General features: G+C 42.0%; 1 protein-coding gene across 2 annotated transcripts in view; it reads right to left on the bottom strand.

Moving 5' to 3' along the window:
• The window catches only part of Tnni3k (TNNI3 interacting kinase), a 272604-nt gene that overhangs the window by 187765 nt on the left and 65184 nt on the right, over nt 1–19655 (bottom strand). For both annotated transcript variants that reach the window (XM_032897120.1, XM_032897119.1), the window contains exons 6-9: nt 12062–12160; nt 8795–8933; nt 1955–2099; nt 1777–1881 (exon numbers count right to left, since the gene is read on the bottom strand). In XM_032897120.1, the coding sequence (XP_032753011.1) occupies nt 1777–1881; nt 1955–2099; nt 8795–8933; nt 12062–12160 (488 nt within the window). The remainder of the gene's footprint in view (nt 1–1776; nt 1882–1954; nt 2100–8794; nt 8934–12061; nt 12161–19655) is intronic.

The following is a 19655-nucleotide window of genomic DNA, read 5'->3' as shown; positions in this document are numbered from 1 at the left end:
GAATGACTGATTGGGTCAATAAATCATCCCTATCTTGGTACAATGAATCGTATCACCTTCAACTATTTACATTGTAAATTGAACTGCACTGTTACCCATTTAATAGTTCATTGTCCAAGTTGCTTTATTAGTCCTTTCAAAGCAACTAATTATAGGACATGGCAGGTCAAAAGCATATATCAGTATATTCATATGTGTGTTTATGTGAATAAACCTAGATATGTACATGAGTATGTATATGCATGTAAGCATGTAAACATGTATACATGTATGTGTTCATATGTATATATACACATACATATGCACACATGCATATACACACACACACGTACGCACACACATTCTATCATGGTTACCTTATATTGTTGACTTAATTGAATGAATAAATACTTGGGTTGTTAGTGAGGTACACCTTTGCATGTATCTATGAAGACTTTCTCAGAGTTTTAACTGAGACCTCCCCTGAACGTAGGTGGCACTGTCCCACATGCTGGGTTCTGAGACTGAACACAGAAAAGGAAAGGAGGTGTTATCTGAGTAGCAGCTCTCATCTCTGATGGCTGACTACAGATGCAAGGCGAGCCTCCAGACATCATGCCCTTCACACCATGCTGGACTGTATCTCCTCAGACTGTGAGACACAATAGACCCTCCTGCTCAGTTGCTCCATGTGAGCTATTTATTTAGCCATAGCAACAAGAGAAGTAACTAATAGATAATTAGATTTGCTTCAATGAATACAATAGCCTGATGTATAGTCACTGCTTCCGCCTTAAGTAGTAGTTCCCTTTCTTTGTAATGGGTTTGATTGTTAAAATAAACTAACCACCCTGCAAACCCATATTATATTTGTAGGTTTGATGCCTGATATAGAAACACAAGATTAATGTTACTTTAGGATCAAAGGGTCTTTTACTTTTTTCTATTATTCACCAATGCAAACCAAAGAATATGCAGACAACAGATCAACCGGGAGTATGGTTTTTGGAGGTTGCAAATTAGCTGAGAAATATGTAATGTCTAAGTAAATTACCTTCGAGTCAAGGTTTGTTAAGTTCAAATCATCGTCTTTGGAGCAAAATGACAACCCCTTTCCAGAGAGGGCTCCTAATGTCTTGAAGCGCCTATTTTCCTCCTAGAAAGCTTAGGAGCTACTGTGGCTCTCTGGGTTATCAGCAGCCTCTTGCTTCATCCATTGGGTGCACCTTTCCCAATCCCATTTGATCCTTGGGGCCCTTTCCTAAGCTCACTGGAAAGATATTTTATGAATTCCAAGAAAAGAGCTATATCCTGGATATCCCAATACCATCCTAACCGGGCTTTTTGCAGCTGGCACATGGATATCTTGGGTAGACACATTTGCATATAAGGTTTAAGAAAGTGAGGGAGAAAGTGTCGCATTTAATGCTGATGAATCCTAGTAATGAGATTCTTGTCAGAGAGGGCATACAGCCCCTCATGGCAGCTTTTCAGAGAGTGAGTAGCAATATGCTTACAGATGTTGATAGGCTTGTTGCCTTGGCAACATCAGTCTGTGTCTCTGTGGCTCCAGCCAGAGGAGCAGCATCTGGAGACAGATCTGTTTGCTGTGCTGATGGCAGCACCTGCTTCCACCTTTCCTTTGTGCACTCAGCCAGGCTTCTCTTCTGTCCTACCTGTGTGCTCACTTTCTGACTGCAACATCTGCCACTGTTTGTTATGGCTTCATATGTATGACTTAGGGTGCTGCATGGTGTCAGCCAAGCTCAGTGGCTAGTGTGCAGAGATATTCTTTACCTGTGAAAAGCTGTCTCGCTGAAGATGTTTTCCTTAGTCAGGCTTTCAGTTCCTGTTACCTGGACAATTTCCTTGGCAACTTCAAAATTTCCATTGTAGCATGCCCTGGATGGTAAGAAGATACTTTAATAAGAAAGAGGACATGAGTTGGACATGAGAAATGCTAAGTCATACTCACAGGTGCAAAGGAGTGTCACCATAGATGTTAATGACGTGAGGCTGGACCTCTAAGTCACTCTGGAGCAGGTAGCTCACTATATTGTGGTGTCCAAATCGAGAACAGAAGTGTAGAGGGACGTGGTCTTCATTGTCCTGAGCGTTCACTGCCATCGGTGAGAAAACACAGGTATGTCATCTGGAATCCATCCTTTCTCATCCCTCACATGTACACAGTCATGGGCTTTGCCCACGTGTCCAAGATACTTCTGGAAATTGCCAATTACTCTTCATAATAGAGGGGATTAAGCGCAACCAATTAAAAAAGTTATAATTCTACTCTATTGTCTACTATCTCACCAAGCAGGCTTTCTTTTAGTGCTCATAAATTCTATGGACTACAGCTAATCAAATTTGTCTTGCAGTGGTGTGATCACACAAGGATACCTGTGGCCTCTTTCCCATAAGTATCCGTTCCAAACTGACCCCCTTTTTCATCTGAAGGATTTTGAGATTTGAAAGTCCGTCACTGTTGAGATGGTCAGTGGATACAGGTCTCTGCTGCTAAGCCTGTGGACCTGAGTTATCTCCCCAGGCCCTACATGGTAGAAGGAGAGAACTGACTTATGCATTTTTCTCTGGCCTCCACAACATAAGCTACTGTACATGTTATGCCCACGATGTAAATCTAGGTAATTTTAAATTAAAGGCCCCACCCAGATCAAGAAACCCAGTACTGCTGATTCCATGGGTGGAGGTGACAACCAGTGATCTGAAAGAGTAGGGTAGTGAAGCTGCACACTTTAGCTATTTTACACAAATGGAGAAGCATTTCAGATAAGGATGTTCACTCTGTCTTTTTCTTTTAACCACACATTTTTATAACTCTCAGGGTATCTGAAGATTCTTTGTGGAACCTGCATATGTGAATCGAGATGACATGCTAACTGAGATTGAAAAGTGTTTTTTAGGACTCCTTAGATGTTAGGGTCTAAGAGACTAGAAAAGGACCATTTGGAAGCTCCAGACAGGAGAAGGTGAATGTGGAGAGGTTATCTGTGCTGCCCTGGGACAATTCTCAGCATAGGTGCTTGACTCTCTGTACTTCTTCAGATTGGACATTCCCCATCTATGACATCATTCAGTCCACTGCACATCAGACCCTGACTGAAGTGGAAATTTCTGGTTTCTTTGGGGACTCAGTCGTGTCATGTGATGTTATTCTGGAAATTGCCTTATTAAAGGATGTTTTGGTTGAATCAGATACATGGACGGATGTTTGCTGAGAACAGACATGTAGTGTTTTTCTGGAAGCCACCTGGAAAAAGGACATGTGAGGTTTTGCTAGACGGGGTGCTTGAGAGAACACGTGATGTTTGGAAAGGATGTATATATAACCTGACAGACAGTGGACAACACTGTTTTGTATTGGTTTGCCTTGCCGCTCATGACTTTGCAGAGAGAAACGCACCAAAGAGTTTCTAGTGGTATTCAGGTAGATTCTTGCTGCCTCTGTGGACTCCAGCCAGTTGGCAGAACCTCACAGTCTCTTCTGGGTCGAGCTGTTGCTGCTGATTCATGAATGGTGTTTGCAAGTGGATTGAGCTGCCATTGCTGATTCGTGTGAACAGAACTGCTGATATTCTGACAATGCAGATTGGATTTGCCCCCGAAGAACTATTTCTAAACAGGTCCACATTTTCTTTTGCCCTATTAGCCTTTCCTTCCCACTACCTCTGGTGGGTGGCTGGCTAGAAGGGAGGTTAAAGCATTTAAGTACACGTATCAAAGTAAGTTTGAAGAATATAAGCTACACCTGCCTTTGGAGCCCGTGACACAGGAGCACAGAACCCAATCCTGGCGATATGGTCATTAGCAGTGGCAGTAATGTTATCCAGCCTCTCCTGGTAGCAATCCCTGCCATAGGATCAGGGTCCTGCCTGGCTGTTTGCAGAAGCCCAATGTCTGCATGTGTCTGGCATTGCTGGCATCATGTCACTGTGGGACCCCTTTGGGGTTGTGAAGCTGGAGATGGTTCTTTGCTGGTAGAGCTCTGAGCCCGACTCTGCTCTGCTCAGACACTTGAGCTACCTCACGTCTGCTCTAGTCTCCTTTCAGAAAACACTAGGACAAAAAGTGGTGTGGGGAGCAAAGGGTTTGTATGTTTTATATTTTCCTGTCGTAATCTACCACAGAGGGAACTAACAACAGGAACTCAAGTAGAAAATGAACCAGAAACCATGGCAGGATGGTGCTTGCTGGCTCAGTCCTGGCTCAGCTAGCTCTCTGACAGCCAATGTCTCAGGGCTGGTGCTGCATGTGGTGGGCTGGGTCTTTCCAACAATCATTAATCAGGATGTTCTTTCACAGTCATGGCCAGAGGTCAGTCTGATAAAAGCAACCCCTATGACTGTGGTTCTTTCTACTGAGGTAGGCCTAGGCTGTATATAGTTTTCAGGGAGCACTAACCAGGGCAGCAGCCTTTTAACACAGTCCTTTCATGCTTTAATCATTATTAATTAGCTGTGGTCACTTGGAAAAATCAGACTGCAGTCTCACTTTTTAAATAGTCACCAACTGTACCAGTGTTAAGATACTCACGCTTTATCAGTCATCATGGCTATAACAGAACCCTTGTTGGGAACAAAGAGAAAACATTCCTGAATCTTATGTTCGTAATGCATTTGGTGTGATATTTTCCATGCACACACATATAATGACAATCATTCTACCTATTTCTTGATTTCTCCCTTGTAAGTTTTGCATTAGAACCAGTAAAATATAAATACATAAAGTTATACCTTCAAAGAACATAAAGTCAGGCAAGACAGGCTTAATAATAACTGAACGCCAACCAACTGCTCAATTCTAGGTCTGACGTTCATTCAATATCTGAGGAAGAAAATAAAACTGTTTTTGCTTTATTATGATTGTTTCTGTCCAGAGTCACTTATTGTTTGATGTGTTTTTACAAGCAGAAGAAATAGAGGGAACGTTGTTAAATGATGAACAATCTCCAGGGAACGTTTGGGAAGATCACAGTGACTCGAAAGCTCACGTTGCTTATTCCTACTGGTGACACACCATCATGAAGCAGTGAATGACGATGGATTCGGATGCTAGCTGCTGCATTTGTTGACAGCCTCTCTCATTTATTATCCTGTAAGGTCTTAAGCAAACAGACCAACTTCAACTATATCCCCAAAATTCTCCTGCAAAGCCTGTGAGCAGTGCCTTAGAAGAACATCCTTCCCCTAGAAGAAAGTCCCAGCTCATTTTGATCTACTTGTCTATAACTATATGATTTTTTTCACGTTCTGTGAGAAGCCAGGTAGAGTCAATAGCATGAGTCTCTCTTGGAGCTCAGGACAATGGGAGTCTCCTTGGAGAGTTTCCAAGTTTCCACTGAAGATTTCAAAGAATAGTGGCACAGCCCTGTGCCAGCAAAGGAGTGACAATTGGCCATCTTCACTTCTCCCAGTATGATTCCTCTTCAGTAGAACCAAGTGAACATTAAGGTTCCCCTACCTGATGAACTATCCTTTCTGTGTGCTGGAGGCATTCCTCCGTCCACCACACAGTGAAGGGAGATGGCATCCGACACAGGGTTCACACAGCAATCCCCAGCAAAGCAAGTAAAACCTTTAACAAATGCAAATAACTTTAACAAATTTAAATAAAAGTCTTTCAAGGGAATACATGTGCTTCATTATCAGGAAAATATTCCACACTCTCCTCCATTTTAAAAAAGAATGACTGAATGCCAGTGGTTTTTGAAAGATTGTTGGATGGTTGGGTAGATGGAACCGTCTCTTCCTTATTTTTGATAACTGACATTTAAGATAACATGAGACTTTGAGATTAAGTCACCAATGACTGAAAAGTCTATCCAGTGTTAAATAAATCCCACATGCTCATTAAATAAATGTTCAGCCACAAATTTGAATAACAATTTCAATGAAATATGTTTAAAATAAAGCAGCCTTCCTGACTGTGATCTTATAGGCTCATTTTAAATTATTTTTCCTTTTAGTTATGTGTATATTAAACTGCAGTTATGTGTATTTGTGTGTGGGTTGCATGTGTTTCCGTGTATGTGTGCATGTGTGTAGGTGCCACGGATGGAAGGGTGGCAGAATGACAAGTGTTCAGAGCCCTCTGAGGTGGGAGCTGGCAGTCGAGCTCAGGTCTTCTGAGTGGGCAGTACATGCATTTAGTTACTGAGCCTCCTTTCCAGTCCCCATCTTGACATATATTTAGAGAGTTCTGCAGTAGCCTGTGGCATGTTAAAGGGGGCCTTATATGAAAGAACCTCAGTGTTTAACAATGAGCTAGCAAATGTTAATGAATGTCGAATTAGAAAGTTCCCATTTTCACCTTTGTTGAAAAGTTTTAAGGACCATCTCAGCATCTTCAACCTCTTGACATGAGGATTTATTTTTTTCTCTCTCTCTTGCCCCAAGAGCTACACTGAAGCAGAGCAGAGACTTGAAACACCTGACTGAATAGGCCAAGCTCCTCAAATGCACTGAACTGAAGAGCCTGCCTTCCGAATCACATTTTGGGCAATTTTGTAACCCAAAAAATATTCTTATTTGTGGCATTCCATTTCCATGGAAACATACTGTAAATACTAGACTGCAAATTGTACATCTTCTGGGGTCCTTCACTTAATCTTCCTCTTCTGCCCATTTGCCATGAGGAAAGCCTAGAGTTGTGATAAATCATCTTGAGGGGCAGCTGCATTTTGGAAAAGGTGAGGTCGCCAATGGTGGGTCTTGTGCTATCTGTCACACGGGGCAGGGTTTGCCGTGTTTCTGGCAACCCACTGAAGTGCAAAGCAGGCTTCATATCAAGTATACTAGAAGGAAATGAGAATACTCAAGTGCTTGGGTCATGCTGGATTATTTTTAATTTTAAATGATCGAGTAGGAAGAATGTAGCACTTGTGTGAGTCAGAAAGAAAATGCTAGAAATTATACTGTGCAGCCAAGGCACACAGGGGAGGATGGGGCTGCATGAATCTCAGTGCCATTTGCAGAAGAGTCCTTTGATTGTGGAGGTGTGCTGATCATAAGCGGCACCTGTTTGATACTACCAGGCTTTGGAGTTGTGCAGGAGAATAAAAGGCTGAGGCTGGGGTAGATAAAGAGATGGAGGAGCGGGGTTGGGGATTTAGCTCAGTGGTAGAGCGCTTGCCTAGGAAGCGCAAGGCCCTGGGTTCGGTCCCCAGCTCCGAAAAAAAGAACCCCCCCCCTCAAAAAAAAAGAGATGGAGGAGCAATGCACTTCCTGGTCCCCCGGAAGAGCGAGGTCATTTCATAAATGCGAACATGTTGCCAGGCTTCCCAGAGGTGCGCCTAAGCTGAAAGAATGAATGACTGCCCAGGACTTAAATGAGGTGCACACCTTGCTTTTGTCCTGACAATGCATGGTGTTTGTGACAATACTATCATTTAGATGCCCAAGTCATTGTATGGTGGCCCATAGACAATGCAAAGGACTTCTTCAACTTCTGCAGAACGAAGAGGCTGATTCGATGAACTATATGTTGTTCCACTTACTGGGGTGTCTATGAGTCACTCATTGGGCTTCTTCACCAATGGATGCAAGCTTCGATTAGCTTTAGTAAGTGATTACCAATTTGAATCTTGGACCGAAGCTCCATAGGCCTGACAACCGTGTCCTTTTGGGGCTGTGCATCATTTTTGTTGCAAAGGGCAGCAGCTATCACTGATGGACATTTAATTAGTTCTCTAGGGGGCCAGTGGGAGGAGGCTGGATATGCCTGAGATGATTTTATGGTTAGATGTAGCTCTCAGTGAATCTGTGTCAAAAATAAAAGTCTAGGAGGAAGTCTTCTTCTTTAATGCTACTTTCAAGCAATTTTCAGACATTTATTTAATAATTAAATAAATTAAAAACTAAAATAAAAATGACTAAGTTGAAGACACATAGCCTTTATGCCTATCAAGTTTTAATATGACAGTAGAGCATCAATTGCTGGGAAGGCTGTAGGAAGGGGATGGGGTACATTGCCACAAGACTGGAAAATATTAGGAATGTCTTGGGAGTACAAGCGTCTGGGAATATCTATGTAGTTCGACATATTCATACTCTTGGGTCTAGAAATTCCACATCTGTATATGTATCCAAGATAGACAAATGTACCAGCTAACCAAAGGACTTCCATAGCAGCAAAATGGCAGAAATATTGAACTGCAGCCAGGAAAATGATGGAAGCAGAAATGGTGGGATATCTGGAGCCTTCTGCAGTTTGAAAGAGAAGACTCTACTTGCTGCAGTAGTGCAGGTAAGTGGAAAAATTAACCTTGTGAGCAAAATATGGAGATAGAAAATGGCTACCTGAGTAAAAGCACTTCTTGGCAATGCTTGACTTGAGTTCAAATACCCAGCATCCACGTAAAAAGCTGGGTAAGAGTAGCAGTAACCACCCCTCTGTTGGAGACAGAGGTAGGAGGATTGCTGGTGTCTTCCAGCTGCCAGCTCTAGGTTCAGAGAAAGACCTCATATCAAGGGACTCTGTCAGAGTAATAGAACAAGACACCAGAGTCCCATATGTAAATTATACCTCCAATGAAGTAAAGGGCAGGTGAATAGGAACAAACCAGATTAGTCTATATGCAACATTCTTCCCAGAGTGCTCAGTGTATGGGAAACTGAGCTGATGTGTATAAAGAAACATTCTCGCTTGAGTTCAACCAGTAGACTTATGGAAACGAATTATGATTTGTGAAACATGTTAGCACACGTCTGCAGGGGTAGCCAGCTTCGGCCTGTCTCCTAACGACGAAGAGAAAGACATTGCAAACATGACACAGAGGAGTCAGGTGTAGCCTTACCATCTGCTTTGCTCCCTTCTTCTACCAGGAGTTTCACAATGTTGAAGAAGCCCTTTGCAGAGGCCAGGTGCAGAGGCCTGTCCCCAACTTCACCACTTACATTGACATCAGCACCAAACTTCAAAAGGACACTGGTTACCTAGAGGAAGCCATCGTTGGAATTTAGTATGGGGAAAAAAATCAGTACAACATGAGCAACTGAAGGAGCAGGAGGTAGAATTTGGAGGACCAGGAGTTTAAAGTCATCCTCAACTATAGAGTGAGACCATGGCCAGCCCTCTCTCAACCTGTCCTCAAACCCAAAACACAGTATAGAACTTTTGACTGCTTAAAACACCTAAGCTATCTCACCAAAAATAACAGAAAATTCTAGCCCAGCTGGTGAAAAACAGAAATGAATCGATTATATCATTGAAAAGAAGTTCAACAGTTAAGCAATTTCATTCTGGGACTCCTCCCTAGGGAATGGTACCACCCGCAGTGGCAATTTCACATTTCAATTAACAATTAAGGCAATCTTCCACAGGCAGGGCCACAGGCCAACTTTTTGTAGACTATCCTTCATTGAAACTCCCTTCCCAGCTGATTCTAGAGTGTGTCAAGTTGACACTTAAAAGTAGCCGGGAGAGAGTCACACAGTGACTGCGAGTTAAGATCCAGGAGACAGGATAGGGACAGTACCATACTCTGACCTACTTAGACTCTGAGATCTTGAGATGAGCAGTTAACTAACCACTTTCTGAATTTTTCAGAGCTAGACTTAGAGCCCAGAACCTCACACTTTCTAGACAAGTGCCTTATTAATGAGATATACATCCCCAACCAATTTTATTAATTGTACCCCAAGTGCCTTGGACATAAAGTAGAAATCATGGTCAGACTTAACTCACAGGTTGTGGTGAGGACCAGAGGCAGTGATATATTTACTGTACCAAGCACAATGGCTGACATATAGCAGAATAATACAATACACATTCAGTACAAGTTCTTAACCGTGTGTTATCTGAGTGGCAGATGGTGAAAGGGCTTCCTCTTGAGTGTACTAGGCTCAAGCAGGGACATTGGGGCCCAGCTCCAATGTCTTAGCCATGTCACTGTAATCCAATGAGCCAATGTGTTCAGACCTCAGTTTCTTTATGTTAAAGTGGAAGCAATAATGGCTCTATCTCTTGGAGATGCTGTGAAGGTTTAGTAAGTTAGCACTTGTAAAGTGCTCAGAAAAGTACTTAGCCCTTAATATCTATCTACAGAAATGGCACCACGAACAAGAAATGTATGCATTTTACCCCTCTGTTGGCTAATCCGCACTTACCTCCTGACCATCAGAGCCTTGCCACCTAAGCAGATCTGCCCACTCCTAACGTCCCTGTGAGTTTATAACAGATTTAAATTCTCCAGGAACTCAATTGTATATTAAGTGCTATTATTACATATTTAGGAAATAATGCGCTTGCTATAAGCACGTCATCTTCCACTTAAAATTTAGTGGCTAAGACAAGAAACAGGGTGCGCCAGTCTGAATTTGCCACTCTCCTTGTCAGCATATTTTAGCAAATGACAACAGTTTCCATAAATTACTGGTTCGCTGCCTTCACTCAGAAAGTGAGTCCCTTATCATAAAAGGGCCATCCCCATTTTAGCATAATTTGTATAGCTGTGACTATATTTTCATGGAAAGCAAGCAAATTTAGCTCTTCACCAACACGTATAGAGGCTCTTTATCTCTCTGTTGGTTGTGAGGTCAATCAGCAAAGTTGATGACTTTGCAAACAGCATGCACACTGCACCTCCTGCTCCTGCCTAACTCCAGGAAGGATGGCGCGTTCCCATCACCAGACTTTTGGAGCCTGCACATACACTGTGACCGGCGCCTGACTCACCAGGCACCTGTGTACACTCTGAGTAGCACATCAGTGCACTGCCAAGTTTCATAATCTGTGGGTCCCGCTTCACAGACCCAAGACAGTGCCAGCATATGCCAGCTCACAGGGATACAAAGATATGGCGACCAGAGCAGCACAGAATATAGGAAGATACAGTCGGATCCTCAGGGAGTACTGTGGCATGACGGCTGTGGAAAGCCAACAAGAAAATAAAGAACACACACAGGAAGGACTGTTTTACATGGTTATGTACTTACTTTTGTGTTTCTGGGTTGTCTTTGGGTCTTTTCGTATTGTTTTCCAAAATAGCTAAGGGGCAGTGTTTGAAATCAGCACAGGTATTGTTTGTCTTTTGCTATGTAGAGATGGAAAATCAATAGACTTTGAAGTTGGAAAACATTGTTTTGAATTCTGACTTCACCGTTTAGTTAAGTTGCCTTGGCTTCATGGTTCTCTGCATGGGCTCACTGAGAAGTGGGCTTATGGCCTGGCAGAGAGAGCACAGGGCTGCAGACTGGCCAGCCTGGTATACACTCCAGTTCTTCTCTACTCAGCCATCCGACTGACATGCTACCAGCTCTGTTGGGCTTTGAATATAGTGTTGGGGACTGGGGACAAATGACACCTAAATTAGATTTTCTGAACAGCGGTGTTCCCCCATGACTGTAGTTCCCTATTTGCAAGAGTGCCAGGACATTCTGATATTCTCAGTCCTTACCCATGTGACTCTGACTTTTTATCCCCATATATTTTGGTCCACAGCAAACTCTCATTTCCTTTCCCTCCATACAGACAGACCCTGGAGAGACATCAGGCCTGATATCAAATCTGAGACTATCTGCTAAAAACTCTGAGCCCAATCACAGCCTCAAGGCAAGTCACAGGCTCAGAGCTGGAGGCAACTTAACTTTCAGGAATTCTTTCCAGACCCACAACATCCCCTAGAACAGAAACGAGAAATAACCTTTCTTAAAGAGACCTGTTCCAGAGAGCTGCTGGGAGGGCCTTTGTGATATGTCTTGTGCCTACTCCATTAGCAACTCAGGAGTGCCGTGGACTACACAACACCCAAGCAACTCTATTTCTTTGTAAAGCCATCCCTGGAAAGTCCAAATCATGAATATCTCTCCATAAGGAATGGAGATTAGAGGTACTACATAAGCTACAGGTAGCTATAAGCCCGGGAAAGCTTCTTTTGCCAAATTCAGGCTGGTGGGTTCCCATTGCTGCAAACCACCAATGCATACTCTGTTGTCTCCTCTCTGCACTAAGACAGCGTCAATGATCGACATAATCACTGCAGTGTTTATATGGATCTGCAAGCTCTTAAGGATGGAACTGATGGGAATATTACATGATATTGAAGCTCCCACTTCATACCTACCTGCTCATGCCCATAGTAGGCTGCAATGTGCAGTGGGGTGAAGAAGACGGCATCTTGAACATTCACGTTGGCCCCATGTTGCAGCAGCACTTCTGCAGCCTGGATGAGAAAGAGGCACTGTTACAGACCTCTCCTAAGGCAGCCAGTCAGGACCATGAACAGCTCCCGATCCGGATGTCCATTCTGAAACTCTCTCCTTCCATATCCTTTCCCTCTTACCTTTGCCTAGAAAACAAACTCCAGCACTTTCATAACATTTAAGCTCTCTCTCAGCACTTGTTTGTTTTACTCTCTCTCTCTCTCTCTCTCTCTCTCTCTCTCTCTCTCTCTCTCTCTCTCTCTGCCTCTGTGTGTGTGTGTGTGTGTGTGTGTGTGTGCGTGCACACACACCACAAAATGCACATGTAGGTCCAAGGACAACATTCACAATGTAGGACCTAGCGATTAAATTTAGGTCATCATGTTTGGCCTTAAATACCTTGATTTGCTGAACCACCTTGTAAAACCTGATGTAACCTTCCTACTGGCATGTCTCCAAACACTCTAATCTATATAATGAAACAATTTCCAGTTTCCTTTCTTAGCTTTGTTCTCACATTGCCCTCAGTCCTATCTACAGAAGGTTTAAACCCCAGATAAAGTGCCATTTCTTCTAAGGCGTCCTTAGTGTCCTTTTTGTTGCCATCTGCTTGCATGAAACTAGACCTTCTTTGCTTGTCAAGGCAAAGTTTATTTTGCATGTTCTCTTGTGCTATGGTCCATACACATATGTCCTGCATAGGCTCATGATTTTAAAGCTGATGCCTAGAATGTGCTACTGTTTGGAGAGGCTTTGTAAACTTACGGGGTAAGGATGAATGAAGGTGATGGGGGCATCACTTTCTGTCTTGCTTTTTTGTCATGGTTGATGCTGACATAAACAGTCCTTTCCATAGAGTCTGTCCACCATAAAGTCCTGTCTAATCATGTGGCCCTTTAAAAGTCACTTAGAAAACAAGAGCCCAAATGAACAATAAATCATAAACCACCCTTCCTTCCTTTATGTTTGTACGTTTGTTTTGTTCTGCTTTTTGTTTGTTTGTTTGTCTTGCTTTGTTTTGTTGTTTTTGACTATTTTGGTTTCTTGCTTGCTTGCTTGGGCATTTTGTCATAATGACACGAAAGGACCTAATACATATTATCTTCTCTGTGTTAATAAGAGTGGGTGCTAACTGTTGTCTATGCTTGTAGAGAAGGGAGAAACGAGATGTTTACAAATGTGTGTCTTCCCCATAGGCGAACAAGTAGAGAACAGAATTGGGCTTGTTCATTCCTTCTCCATTTTCTCTGTCTTTACTTGATGCACACAAGTGGCTTACTTGAGTGTTGTGTTCAGCTATCTTCTAAGGTCAAGCCTGGTGACTCCCCAGGTCTCTTTCAACAGAGACTGACCTCAGCTACTTCCCCTATGGACAGCGTTGCATTCATTCCTTAAAGTATATTTGGTATCAAGGAGGGTTTTTCTAATGTATGAGCTAGGTTTTAGCTGATACACATTTGAGAAAGCTTTCAAAAGTGTATTAGATGGGAAACAGGATCTCGGTCTGGAGAATTCAGATGGCTTGGTTCCTAAGTCCTGCTCTGTCCCAACAAACAAGCTTCTTATGTACATGAACCAGAGATCCTCAGAGCTGTGTGGACCATGGCCATTTCCAGTCACAACCTTAGATTTTAAAATGGAAGTCATTGAGAAATGGAGGAATCAAGAAATGCCTGAGGGTCACAGGTCAGTTCGGTGTCAGGAATGAGATGACTCTGCCTTGTCAAGCCCAAGCCTTACTTGGGGTCTCTAAGGAGTTTATTCATTCATTTATTCATCATATGAGCTTTGAGGGTAACGTTGTCCTTGGCCACTTTCTGTCTCAGGCTCTGCTTCCTGGTCAGTGGTGACATAGATGACTCCTGTGCCACCCATCACAGTTTATAGGTTCACTGTCAGAATAGAACTAAGTCTAAGAGTCAGACTTGAAGGGGAAGAGGCTGATTCTGGAAATCTGGAAATCTGGGCAGGTCCAAAACTATAAGCAGATGCTTCACTTTGTAGATGTTTTCAGAACTGAGCTTTGATGTTTAGATATTTTAAGTTGGTGGTCAGTAGAACCAGTGTGGGCATTGACTTTTTGCCTAATAAATGTCAAACTTATAACCTTTACTGGCAGAAGGTTACATGTCAGGCACTAAGCTTTTCAAAGATCTTAGCATCTGATGCATTTTTACCACCAACAGAAACACAAGTACTTATCTCCCATTTTGAAATGAAGAAAATGGAACCTTGGGAGTGACCATGTGACATACTTATGGTCAACTAACCTGTATGAAGGAGAGGCAGAATACAAACATGCATCTGTCTGACTTCAAATTGTACTTCCTTCAGGCTGCCTCTGTGATCAGGATCTCATTAGCACTAAGAAAAGGGGCCAAATGGCTCAACCCAGGTTGGAAGAAGCCACCTGTCTGTAAGGCTCCATAGATTGGCTTGGAAATGAATGTCAGAGTCATTAATATGAGGTGTGTGGTATGTGAGGCTTCCAGTGATTGCAAGTCCAATCTCAGAAACTCTCAAACAAGGCTGTTAAACAGGCAGGGAGATGAGGCTTTTAAATTTGCTGTTATTTTAAATATAGAATAAAACAAAGTGGATTCCATGAATTTTTTTGCTGTAAAAGAACTTTCAAATATTAACATTCAGAGCCAATTTCTTTGACATGGTCCCATAATTTACTTTCCTTCTAGAAAGATAAATAGTCAAAAGTAGATTTCCTCCCTACCAAATTTGCACTCACCCAGCCACGGAGAAGGTCGATCTTGGGCCGAGTATCCATTAATTATGAAATACTGGTCTTCTGAGAATCTGTCAAAATCTAAGCTTTAATGAAACCACATGGAGTCCTTACTGAACTTTAGGCTTTTAATAGCTTATTTTTAAATTTAAGGAAATACTTAACCATTGAAAGCACTGTCTGTGGGAATCCTAGGTTTTCAGGTATATAAAATTATTCAATGTTACAATTTCCAGTGTCATTCTAGGCAGACTCTTTCATAGGACTCATGGGATTAAGGAATATTTGGTGCAAACATGTCCACCCGTCAGGCTAACACAATATAGATGTTTAAAGAAAGCAATTTTACCCACGTTTCCTCTACCCAGAGCAGGAAAGCATTTATAAACCTGCTTCCTACTCTTCTTAGTACAAGGAGTCCCGAGTACCATATTTACATTCTATCTGCGACTATAGAAGATATTTGCTGATTTATGACAAATATAGACATGGGGGGATGGCTCGATTTCTAATCAAAGAGAAAAGGGGAAGTTATACCAGCTATCACGTAGAAGGGGAGTTAATCATACATGGGGGATTTAAATGTAGACAACGACAACTGCTTATATATTAAGAATGTTGAACAAGGGGTTTGGGAATTTAACTCAGCGGTAGAGCACTTGCCTAGCGAGCGCAAGGCCCTAGGTTTTGTCTGCAGCTCCGAAAAAAAGAAAAAATAACTTTTAAGAATGTTGAACAATACAATTCATATGATGCCTAGTAGACTTTTATTTGAAATCAACCTTCAGCAATAAGTAAAACAAGTGTTTTACTTATGACAGAATTTATCACTGGGCTTTAAAGTATCATGTACTTTATCTCATAAGGAATTTTCCTGGGCTGTCTCAGTGTGGTGTTATATTCTACCGGACCTGCACTCACTCAGAAGTATGGAACAGAGAGATCACCACAAATTCAAGGTCTTCCTCGCCAACAGGGTTCGACTCTGTCTCATAAAAGTAATTAAAGAGCATATATTCTGCTATCTCAAATTTTTCAGAGAATAATGTCTTAACTTTTTTTTTCTCAAAGTATCGTAATTAAACTTCATACAAAATAGTCAACTAGAAACAAATGTTATCATATGGCTCCGGAACGGTCTGTCTGTAGATACTTCAGTCTGTGAGCTGTATTAGAGTAATTTTGTGTAGTCTACAGAGATATAATTAAAATGTAAAGTGGTAAGTGTGCCTCCAAATAACAGAAAGAGAAGGACCATAAAGTGCCTCTCATTAGGTAGCTAGTTTATTAGCACAGAAATTGGATCAGAACTCTATGTTTTGAGAGGAGAACAATTGTGATGTAAATTATCCTCTGTAGATCAGTTTGTTTTCTGGGGTGGCCCTGCAGAGGCCCTAGCAAGCCCTTTCTTTGGCCTGGGATTAAATGTGCACTTTCACATTCTGCCTCACATTACAGAATCCATTGGGCTACTTAGTTTCTCTTCTGTTTTCTGGTAATCAGGTGGTGGGGATGAAGCCAGGAAGATATGATAATACAGAGAGGAAGTAGACACTCCACAAAGGAGAAAAAGAACAAGGTAAATTCTTGGTTATAGAAAATGCCAATTAGTCTCAGCCTCAATAACCAAAACACAATCTGGTTGTCTTACATCTACGAATATTTGAAGTTAGGACTTTCTTGCTTAAGTGATAGTTCATTTCCAGTTACTCCTTTGAAGTTCTCTTCAAACTCAGAACTGTGATTTGCTTGAAATCTGGACAGCTTTGTGGTCTATATCTGACCATTACTACTGAGAGGAAGGAAAATCAGGAGCTGCGTCTTTGATGGAAAATCCATATCTGCAAGGCTTTCGGGAGGAAATGTGTTTCAAAGTCTGGGCCTCCTTAGTTCAAACTAATTTCAAACATCATTAAATCAGTTGATTTTGATTCCTTCTTTGTCTAGTTCTAATATTTAGTGACAGGTTTTTCACTGCACCTGCAAGTTATCTCTCTCTCTCCTAAAATTGAGAGTGGCTAACATGTCCTTACCTCTGATTCTATCCTCAGCACACAGAAATCTGGTCTTGGAATTTGCCATATTGGGTAGAGTTCCCTGGAAAATTCCGTCAGAGGACTAATTGCCATTTCTGGACAGGAGGCCTTCTGTCCACCAGTGTCTTGCATGGCTTTAGGGTTCCTTGGGATGCATTTAGAGCAGGTTTGACTTCATCATGCTACAGATGTACTTTAGTTGCATCTGGATACTGTTTCTAATGTTCCAACTATCCCCAGGTAGAAGGAGATCAGATACCTGCTGTTATACATCACCTCCTGGAAGTCTTACCTCCCCCATAGAACAGCTACGTGTAAGCTGCCTTACTTTGTCCTTTAATTTCTCAACCCCTCATGGCTTGAGCAGCAGATTGTTTCTGATAACATCTTTCCATTCACAAGACACCCAGTGTCAAGAATCCTACTTGCCTAAAATCTACCAATGGAATTAGCTTGGAAACCTATGTGAGTACCATGCCACACCTCACAACAGATTTGACCCACTGTTCACACGTGGTTGAATTACTGTGAAGAAACTGGCCATGGGTACATAAAAGCTGAGGTGAGAGGCCTGCAGACAAGAGCATGTTTCCTATGAGAAAGTCATAGATCACAAAAAGAAATATTTTATTAAAGGAATATTGTCAAACTTGGAATACAGCTCAGTGGTAGAGTGCTTTCCTATTGTACACAAGGCCCTAATTTCACTGGTTAAAGAATAGAAGAGGAGGGGAAAAGGGGGAGAGGAGAGGAAAAAGAAGAAAATAAGAGGAAAGAAAAAAAGGTCATTCTAAATGTCTGTCTTAGACAGCATTTCTGTTGCTGCAACAAAACCCCATGATCAAAGAGCAAGTTGGGGAGGAAAGGTTTTATTGAACTCACCCTCCTACATATTGTTCATAAATCAAGGAAGTCAGGACAGGAACTCAAGCAGGGCAGGAACCTGGAGGCAGGAGCTATTCAGAGGCCATGGAAGGTGCCACTTACTGGCTTGCTTCTCCTGGTTTGTCCAGCATGTTTTCTTATAGAATTGATGACCACCAGCACAGAGATAGCCCCACACACAATGGGCTGGGCCCTCCCTCATCAATCACCAATTGAGAAATGCCATCCAGCTGCATCTCATGGAGGCATTACCTCAACTGAGAGTCCTTCTTCCCTGATGACTCTAGCTTGTATCAAGTTGACACACACAACAAGTCAGTACAAAGTTCATAGCCATATCTCTGGACCCCGATAAGGAAAGGACTAGAAATTAGGGCCACATGAATGGGGAGACCATAGAATGAGCTTGACAATTGCTGACCTGGAACTGGAGAATAAATTTTAGTGGAAATAATATAGTGGATTATATATGGCCTCTGAATAGCTCTGGCCTCCAGGTTCCAACCCTGCTTGAGTTCCTGTCCTGACTTCCTTTGCTGATGAACAGCGATGTGGCAGTGTAAGTTGCATAAACCCTTCCCCAACTTGCTTTCTGACTGTGGCACTTTATTGCAGCTGTAGAAGCCCTGACTAAGACAGACATTTATAATATCTAATTCCAACATCTAATTATAGTAAAAAGAAGGGGTGGGAAGCACAGTCAAGAGTGGTAGAGCTGGGGGTGGGGAAGACAAGAAAATATGCCAATAAGGGACAATTGTTCAAGAAGACACCTGTGAGGTGAGATAGCCCAGGTGGACACAGCATAACCTCCGTCATGAATTTCCAAAGTAAGAAACAAAACATGTAGTGTTGTCTCTTCTGTTCCAGCTGATTCTAGTTTTCTCCGGGAAGCTCATGTACCCAGAATGGGATGCTGCTGTTGCAAACAACCACACAATAAAGACTTGAGCCTCATTCTCAGGTTTGTAAAGTAACGAACAACAATATGTGTGAGTTAAAGATGCTAACTGTGTCTAATGGGAGACATATGTTAGCAGGAGAGCAGTTTAGATGGAGCCATACAGTTTGTACTTACTAAACAAACTCCCTTTGATTGTATTCTCTGTAGATTTTCCACTTAAAAACACAGTCTTCCTTGAGATCTTCTACACATATGTGAACATTCAATCCAAGCTTCTGAAACTGTGGACTTGTCATCTCCACAGGTCACAAAGCTGAATGTGGTGGTCACAAAACCATTGGCACTAGCAAAAGGTTTCTGGACACGCAGAAACCAAAAATAAAGTGAAAAGCAAACAGGTGAATGAAGAGTGTTGTGTCAGGGCTCACCTGTGACATACACGTTCCCTGGAGCTTGCCCTCTAAGCATGTATGTTCTTCCCATGTGTGTGACATCACACCTCACAACAGCAATGAACACTGAGATATTTTCAGATCGAGCTGGAAGCTACTATAAGTTGTTCTTTGCAATGTTTTACTACAAATACACCCAGAACCATAATTTTTAACAGCAAACAGGACTTTTAATATTTACCTATCACTTCCAGGACATAAGCATCAAATCATATCTCTTAATCATATCACGTTAGACAAACAAGTGTATTCACTTAATTAGTGTAAAGATTTGTCTTGTCTTCAATTAATGACAAAGTTGTATGTATGTCAAATAATGGTTTTGAAATACATTGATTCATGATATACTATGGATATATGTTTTAGTTATATATGTGTTTTTCTGTTACTGTATGCTCAGGCATGCATTTAAACTTCTTGGGTAAAAACCAGGTCATAAATGAGAATGGTCAGGAAGCCGTGATCTACATTCTATGGAGTTTTCCACTTAGGTCATTG

The sequence above is a fragment of the Rattus rattus genome, chromosome 3, assembly GCF_011064425.1.
Source record: "Rattus rattus isolate New Zealand chromosome 3, Rrattus_CSIRO_v1, whole genome shotgun sequence".
Classification (NCBI taxonomy): domain Eukaryota; kingdom Metazoa; phylum Chordata; class Mammalia; order Rodentia; family Muridae; genus Rattus; species Rattus rattus.
Note: the sequence above shows the minus strand (reverse complement) of the source record. Positions and strands in the feature narration are given on the sequence as shown.